Source organism: Phyllopteryx taeniolatus, chromosome 1 (genome assembly GCF_024500385.1).
Source record: "Phyllopteryx taeniolatus isolate TA_2022b chromosome 1, UOR_Ptae_1.2, whole genome shotgun sequence".
Classification (NCBI taxonomy): domain Eukaryota; kingdom Metazoa; phylum Chordata; class Actinopteri; order Syngnathiformes; family Syngnathidae; genus Phyllopteryx; species Phyllopteryx taeniolatus.
The window spans coordinates 39,200,381-39,208,880 of NC_084502.1; the positions used below are offsets into that span (position 1 = coordinate 39,200,381).

The 8,500-nt window shown below is 42.0% G+C and overlaps 1 protein-coding gene across 3 annotated transcripts; it reads right to left on the minus strand.

Moving 5' to 3' along the window:
* Positions 1–1,567: 1,567 nt before the first annotated feature.
* Positions 1,568–4,194, minus strand: LOC133487755 (protein LSM14 homolog B-like). 3 transcript variants are annotated; one of them, XM_061794848.1, is made up of 8 exons: positions 3,780–4,194; positions 3,534–3,694; positions 3,195–3,324; positions 2,925–3,116; positions 2,701–2,784; positions 2,467–2,628; positions 2,186–2,321; positions 1,568–2,109 (listed from the first exon to the last, which is right to left on the minus strand). In XM_061794848.1, the coding sequence occupies exons 1-8, from the start codon at positions 3,898–3,900 to the stop codon at positions 1,950–1,952; spliced, it is 1,146 nt and encodes a 381-aa protein (XP_061650832.1). In that variant the 5' UTR covers positions 3,901–4,194; the 3' UTR covers positions 1,568–1,949. The 3 variants fall into 3 exon arrangements, with proteins under 3 accessions (XP_061650832.1, XP_061650823.1, XP_061650841.1); XM_061794839.1 differs by having other exon boundaries at positions 2,467–2,631; XM_061794857.1 differs by having other exon boundaries at positions 2,467–2,625; positions 3,780–4,172.
* Positions 4,195–8,500: the final 4,306 nt, after the last annotated feature.

Here is an 8,500-nt window from a genome sequence, read left to right on the forward strand (position 1 = left end):
GTGTGCCATGATTGGGTATAAAAGGAGCTTCCCTGAATTGCTCTGTCATTCCCAAGCAAAGATGGGGCGAGCAAGTGCGTGAGAAAATAGTCGAGCAGTTTGAGGACAATGTTCCTCAACGTACAATTGCAAGGAATTTAGGGATTTCATCATCTACGGTCCATATCATCATCAAAAGGTTCAGAGAATCTGGAGAAATGACTGCATGTAAGCAGCAAGGCCGAAAACCAACATTGACTGCCCGTGACCTTCGATCCCTCAGGCGGCACTGCATCAATGTGTAAGGGATATCACCACATGGGCTCAACAACACTTCAGAAAGCCAATGTCAGTAAATACAGTTCGGCACTACATCCGTAAGTGCAACTTGAAACTCTACTATACAAAGCAAAAGTCATTTATCAACAACACCCAGAAACACCGCCGGCTTCTCTGGGCCTGAGCTCATCGAAGATGGACTGATGCAAAGTGGAAAAGTGTTCTGTGGTCCGACGAGTCCACATTTCAAATTGTTTTTGGAAATTGTGGACGTCGTGTCCTCCGGGCCAAAGAGGAAAAGAACCATCCGGACTGTTATGGACGCAAAGTTCAAAAGCCAGCATCTGTGATGGTATGGGGCTGTGTTAGTGCCAATGGCATGGGTAATTTACACATCTGTGAAGGCACTATTAATGCTGAAAGGTCCATACATGTTCTTCTCTCAAAGGTGCTGCTTTAATAGACTTCACCGAGTTACTTAAGGTCTCTGGCACCATTTTTTCCATACTCTGCACGTAGCTCTACTCAGCTCAACACTGACGGAGGAGGACACAAACGGTGAATGGAATTTCTTTTTAAAGCCGCTAAACGGACGCTGGAATGAGACATCCCCACTATGCAAAATATCTTGCATTGGACTAGGACCCAATGCACATATCAAACTTCTAACAACAGTTTACCAATCAACATCTGAGCGTCCCTAGACCGGAAATTACATCATAGCAGCAATAAACAAATTCTTACTCTTCATTAACTGTATACAATTTATCCTGCTCAATTAAAAAATCTAATTTGTAATATTTTGATTTTAACTTTTTTTTTTTTCAAGATAGTGACTCAGCTGACCAGTAGGGCAGCATCCAGAGCACACTAATTGACTAGCCGCCACTGTTCCTTTCCCAATAAACAATCTTCGGCGATAGAACTTTTCCCATCCCCAAAGGCAATCGAGAGGGGGTCGGGTAGAGGGGCTGATCAAAATGTTTCATTCCTGAAAAGGGGCACATCACACAGGGTATAAAGTACCTGTGGTCCACAGCCTCCAGGTACAGCCACTGGGACTGTTCTAAAAATCGCTAACCAGTGATGGGACATTTCCTTGGCATGTTGTAGCATTAATCATTTTAAACACTTGCAGGTATTCATAAAAAAATGAAAATTAACCTAGTCAAGATAATTTGAGCAAATTTATTTCAGTTATGAAACTGGTAGCCCTTCATTAGTAGCATACAATTTTTCTGTTCCCATGTTATTAATCTTAATACATTGTGCAATTTATGTCAATATACCAAATGCAATAGGCAGCAAATAGACAATTCTTGTTTATTTACATAAATTTTACACATGGCTTCAAACAACAACAAAACTTCATAAGCCTCAAGGTCAGGTTAACCCAATAGTTACATATTTGCCCAAATATGAAAAAAAACTTCAAAAATATTGCCACTTGAGTCAAATTCTACAAGTCACAGAAAATGTAGATGGGTATGAAAACAAAAAAGTACCTCTGGCAATTAAGGGGAAAACAGGTATTCTTAGATACAAATAGTGGACTATTTAGCGAGCCATGCAGTCACATGCAAAATGTAGGTATACGACAAACAGCATACAAGGATTCATTCCCAATTGATGTCAGAGAATCAGACTTGAGAAAATAACCATCAGGGGGGGGCATACATCAACCCTGACCTTTACAGCTGCCCATTACTGCTTCTATAAGGAATTCGAGTAAGAGTTGTGCCTCGTCCCCTTCTTCCAGCATATCCCCCTCTGAAGGATTGGCCCTTGCGGAACCATCCAGGGACCCCAAATGTCTCCAGATTGCGCTTACGCTCCTCTGCCCAGGTTAGTCTGAAACAAATGTTGGACACAAAAACAGGCATGAACAAGTTAAAGAATACAAGGTGGGCTGAATAAGTTATAATACCTGAGTTTATTATTAGAGGAGATATTATCAAAGAAGGACTTTGCTTTGTCATAGTAGCATTTTGGTCCAAAATGACACTCCTCTGTATTCAGGTGTGCTTCATTGCTTTGTTTTTCTCCTGTATTGTCATTTCCATCTGCAGGCAAAGGATAGATCCAAGTACTGCATAAGATAAATGGTCTCAAATGTCAAACTTGCTTATTTGTGGATAAGGTGCATGCCCAAGTAAGAGCTAAACTTAGGAGTAAACCAGAGTTGCAATTTGTGTTGAATGAACCAACCTTTCATATTTAACCTATCCTGCACCTCACGCTCCAACTCCTTATTGAACTGTGCATTTGAGTAGTCAAAATCAAAATCTGTGTCAAATTTCAGAGTGGCTGAGGGAACCTTTGCCATCATCAGCAAGCCCCGACTACGGTTCCTGCGTCTTCGGGCACCTACAACTCAATCATGACCAATCAATCATTTATTCATTGTCAGACTCACTTGTCTGCTATTTAAGGAATATTTACCTTGGCGTCTGGTAAGAGGCCCATTTCCATTCTGCTGCTGAGAGGATTCTTGAAGGGAATTGGGCACAGCCGGGTTTGACCTTACTTTCAAAATAACATGTTCATGACAACAGTTTAATAACAGCACATATAGTTTCTCTTCATTTAAAAAAAAAAACTATAAATGTCAACTTGCCAGATTTTTTTTTTGGGGGGGGCAGGGAAGAAATGCACTTCACACTTACTGCTGGATTCAATGCTCCTTCTGGTAGTGGCTTCTCCTCTCACCCTTAAGGGCCTTCTCTTCTCCCAGTGCTGATCTTGCTCCTGGGGCGCAGTCAAAACTCTCCTCTTTCTTAACTCTTCCACACGAAGGGTTTGAACTCCCTTTTCCACCATGGGGCCTTTTCGAACATGGAAGCCTGGAAGGATGGGCCCTGAATTGGAAATAAATGAGAATTGAAAATTTTTTAAACGTGTCAAATATATGAAGGTGAATTTTGCCACCAACTTACCAAGGCCAAGAGCTGCAGCATACTGATGATTAAGAAGTGAACTGGCAGCAAGATGGCTGTAGGCAGGCAACTGAAGTGGACTAAATGATCCAAGAGGTGGGTAGATACCCGACGGCCCTACACTTGATGACTGGCAAAAATATAGATCCTCACACTGACTGATCGTAGTGGATCAATTTGCAAAAAGCCATTATGTATAGATAGCTTTCCAATCACGTGATCAGTTTTTTTTTGTCCACCATGGTTGCGGTTAAGGTCAGTGGGATTCTCAATTCAAACACTCAAGCACTGGAACAAAACAATGCATGAGCCTCCAACTTGGTCAGGTTTATTACTCACCTGTACTATTGCTGGATCTGGAGGTAGGCCATGGCGCTCTGGGTCTTCACACAATGTGATATCTTTGATATCACTTCCGCGGAAGGTGATATACTCATAAATGTCATCTTTGGGGGGTGTAGGTCTGTCGGTAGGCCGTCCTTCCGTTCCAAAACATTTGACTGATTAGAAGAGAGCAATCAATTAGGCTTAATTGTTCCCAAGTATTCCAAAGTCCCTGAGCTAATGGCTGCCATTTTTACTCACCTTTCGCCAGCACAACTGTGGAGTTCACTTTGTCAATTGTATACAAAATCCCCTCATAGCGATTTTGGGCTTTTGAAAGTAACCCTATCTTGCAACCAATGTAGGGCTTTGCAGAGCTCATGGCTGTTTTTCAAAGACCTCATCAGTGGTTCCTAACCTCAACTCACACAGTGCAAGTGACAATTAGAAATTTGAAAGGTCTGCTCCCAGCTGACCATAAACCACACCCACCTTGTTTCATTGCACCTGGCCATAATGAGACACTGACTGAACTTTTCATTCAGAAATGTAACTGGCTTTATAAGTCATCCCACGACCGTTTGTAAAATAAATTATATTTGAAATAATAATAGTAGGCGGCACAGTGGGCGACTGGTTAGAGCGTCTGCCTCACAATTCTGAGGACTGGGGTTCAATCCCCGGCCCCGCCTGTGTGGAGTTTGCATATTCTCCCCGTGCCTGCGTGGGTTTTCTCCGGGCACTCCGGTTTCCTCCCACATCCCAAAAACATGTATGGTAGGTTAATTGAGGACTCTAAATTGTTCATAGGTGTGAATGTGAGTGCTAATGGTTGTTTGTTTATATGTGCCCTGCGATTGGCTGGCAACCAGTTCAGGGTGTACCACGCCTCCTGCCCGATGATAGCTGGGATAGGCTCCAGCACTCCCGCGACCCTTGTGAGGATAAACGGTTCAGATAATGGATGGATGGATAATAATAGAATTTGAAATTAATTTACATTAATCTAATCATTGAAATCAATGCTACTAGATTTTAATTGCCTAAGGTACAGCAATGTAAAGAATTTGACAGCCAAATTTAATCGCAAACAAAAACGTTACAAAGCAGCCATTATGAATAGTTTAGGAGACGCTCAAACTGATAATGGTTTATAAAAGGTCCTAGACAGGTTTCAGTATGTCCAGAACTCTGCTGCCAGTTGTCAGCCGCTCTAAGTTACAGCAGTATGTCACCCACACTTTCATGCACATTCAATGGCTCCCAGCCAAGTTCAGAATAGTCTTCAAAATTCTCTTAACGACCTTTAAATCTGTGACAGTATCTCGGTTCCGACCTTCCTGCAGTGGAGTTTGCATCTTTTTCCAGCACTAACGTGTGTTTTCTCTTGGTACTCACACACTGCACTTGAGTAGAAGCGCTATGGTAAAAGTGAAAAGTACAGATGCTAAAATGCACTTAAAGACCCTGTAAAGGGACAAAAAAAAATGTCTTGTAAATTTCACACACCACAGAGAAGACCGTTGTTAACAAGTCTGTAAAATAAGGCTCCCAAATCATGAAAAAGAAAGCCCGCCCTCGAGCTGCAGGACAGTGTGGGCGTGTTCGCTGAATGCGCAACCTTCAGCTGTTAATCAAGTACGTGTCCGCTCACACAGCCAGTGTGTATGGCCCACACAGCCACAACTATTAAAACAGTTAACTTTCCCTGATGTCTCGCTGTTATGTGGATGCACACACGACAAAAAAAACAAGTGAGATGGTGACTTATTTGACGAGCTGACACTGTACTGGTGAGCTCGCTTCCTCATTAGCTTGCTATCCAGTTAGCTTGTTAGCTCACAAGCCAGTACACGTAATAAACAGTTATCTTTCCCTTGAGTGTCTCTGTTGTGAGGGTGAGGGCCCGTGCGGGGCGCGGCTGTGGCAAGTCGAATGCGCCCCAGCGCTAGTTAGTAGCCGCTTGCGGTCTGGCGTGGGGGCGGCGGAGCTGTCAGGTTCACCACGGCCTTGCTCTGAGCGCCGCATGTGGGGGCACACAGCAGAGACACTGTAGCCTAAGTAAGACGAAACACATAACACTTCACGAAAGATGCATTTTCGGGCCTTGTAGGCATAGCTTTATGGCCAACTGCATCCATAGTTATAGAAATGGGCCAAGTAATTATCAATAAGGAAGTGGGAATTGCGTTGAAGGCACTCAGTACTTATATCCGTCGTTCCCATAGAAGACAATGCATGAGAACATAACTCACTGTTTTGTCCAAAGTTAAAACATGTACCAGTTTGAAATGACAGTTTTTTAATTGGCGTAATTTGTTTCCTCAGTCAGTTAACATCTTGTTTTTACATGCATTGACATGATTTCTCTTTCCTCCACTGCTGTTAGGAACATTGACTTTGGATTTCTGTTTATTAATGTTTCACTCCACTCATCAGCTGTTGCAGGGTCGTAGATTTTTTTTTCTGCCAGCATTGAACCAACATTTGCTACTTATGAATTGAATTGAATGTCATAATTTGTGCTTTGCTTTACATTTAATTGAGAATATTTCATTAAGTCAAAATACTATAATTACATTTAATAAAGGTTGTTGGTCCACAAATGGTTTTGATATACAGGCACACTACCAATTAAAATTTTCTGCTTTATATAATTTTCCAACTCTTTTCCAGACCTGCTGACCCGAATATGCTGTCCATATGAATGAACCTTTGTAAACAGTATTATTTGTTTTAATCTGAACTGGGTTGTTTTTGTAGTAAGTCTTTCATTGTAAATTTTACTGTTCCTACACAAACACTGTTTTTATATGATGACTTTGCAGCTTGTATGGAATGTACATGTTTTTGTAACTTCAGATATTCACACAAAAACGTGAATGAAAAGCAGATTTGTTTCAGTCCGTCCTTCCACTAATAAAAAAAGAGTCCGTGCTGCAGCGTCCTCCCAGGTTGTAGTCGTTAGACAGAAATGGAGACGTTCTCCTCTCTTTCCCCGTACCCGAAAACCTTTTGTGTCTTTAAAATCATTACGACATTGGACACAGGTGGCGATGACGTAGGGGATTCGGTAGGCGTCCCTAAATCAAGGGTAGTACAGAATTCAGTTCACGACACCTGATAACAAAAAACTAAACCGTCAAATATATCTGTATAGTATCCACTCACTGTCTCGCGACTAGACTCTAGCCAGTGAAGGTGTGCTTCATTGCGGAATGACTCTTGTCTGATTATAACCCAAAAATGGGTGCAGGTTTGAGCCAGGGCACGGATCATACAGTCGCCATCCTTAAGAAAAGCATGACAGAATATCGTTCTCAAAATGTAATCCGTCAACTGTGAACCTTCATCATAAATTATAAATTAGCTGATGCAAAAGATAAGGGGCTAGGTGTGGAATATCCATCCACCCATCCATCCATTTTCTGAGCCGCTTCTCCTCATTAGGGTCGCGGGCGTGCTAGCCTATCCCAGCTATCATCGGGCAGGAGGCGGGGTACACCCTGAACTGATTGCCAGCCAATCACAGGGCAGATAAACAAACAACCATTCGCACTCACATTCACACCTACGGACAATTTAGAGTCGTCAATCAACCTACCACGCATGTTTTTGGGATGTGGGAGGAAACCGGAGTGTCCGGAGAAAACCCACGCAGTCACCGAGAGAACATGCAAACTCCACACAGGCGGGGCACGGTGGACGACTGGTTAGAGTGTCAGCCTCACAGTTCTGAGGACCTGGGTTCAATCCCAGGTCCCACCTGTGTGGAGTTTGCATGTTCTCCCCGTGCCTGCGTGGGTTTTCTCCGGGCACTCCGGTTTCCTCCCACATCCCAAAAACATGCATTAATTGGAGACTCTAAATTGCCCGTAGGCATGACTGTGAGTGCGAATGGTTGTTTGTTTCTATGTGCCCTGCGATTGGCTGGCAACCAGTTCAGAGTGTACCCCGCCTCCTGCCCGATGACAGCTGGGATAGGCTCCAGCACGCCCGCGACCCTAGTGAGAAGAAGCGGCTCAGAAAATGGATGGATGGATGGATGGTGATATACAGTATATGGGTAGTGACATCGGTCAGTTTGTCCAATTGAACAATTACAATTAAACAAATGACAACATACAGGAACATATCAACTTCAGTACTCATACGTTACATATATTCATTAAACATTTGAAAAAAATAATTTTCAGAGGGCAAACAGTACCTATAAGCATTTTTTCATATACAAATTGTTAACATTCGTATCACCAGCAAGTAAGGCTATCACAACAAAACCTTGTTATTGTTATACTACAACGGACAAGTGAAACCTTAACATTATGGAGTAGGTTACGTGCTGCAACCACGACCTGTCGTGGTGCATTACTCAATTAGACCATGCTAGGAATAACAATTAAATTAATAGTGTTACGGTGGATTCACCATTTACAAGTTAGGCATTTAAATTTTTTAAGTTGCCAATTCATGGGCGTACACACACGCGCGCCGGTTCAAGTTTCGTCCCTGTATAATAAAATGACGATTATGGTCAGTAAAGGAAACCACAGACCTAAACCTATGCATGATAGTATTGTTAATTGAGCCACAGCGACATGTAGCAATTTCAGAAGTGTTTTAAATAAAAAAATAAAAAATAAAAAATAAAAAAAAAGTAAAATAAAACCTCACTGGGAGAGGAGAAATTACTGTACCCCAATTTAAAAATCTTGCTCTTGAATGAATCATTTAACACAAAAATGATGATAAACTGTTATTTCTAAATAAGCACTTTCAAAATCCTCTGCCCTCTTAAACCCATGCCATTTTCCCAAGGTGACAGAAAAACATTATACAACCTGCCATACCAGTGATGATGAAATTTTTAAGCACACAGAATACGTTCAAAAATAAATAAATAAATAAGCATCTCGCCATCACTACCTTTCATTCATTAGATGAAATAAATTGCCACTTACAGTCTGATCCGCCATGTTTTC

Bases quoted from the DNA above. Each gene is read 5' to 3' on its own strand.
- LOC133487755 (XM_061794839.1), bottom strand. From the start codon at position 3,900: ATGAGCTCTGCAAAGCCCTACATTGGTTGCAAGATAGGGTTACTTTCA. The intron at 2,785-2,924 runs GTAAGTGTGAAG...TTATTTTGAAAG, and splicing joins AAGGAGCATTGAATCCAGCA to TAAGGTCAAACCCGGCTGTG. The intron at 2,322-2,466 runs GTTGGTTCATTC...CTTTGCCTGCAG, and splicing joins GGATAGGTTAAATATGAAAG to ATGGAAATGACAATACAGGA.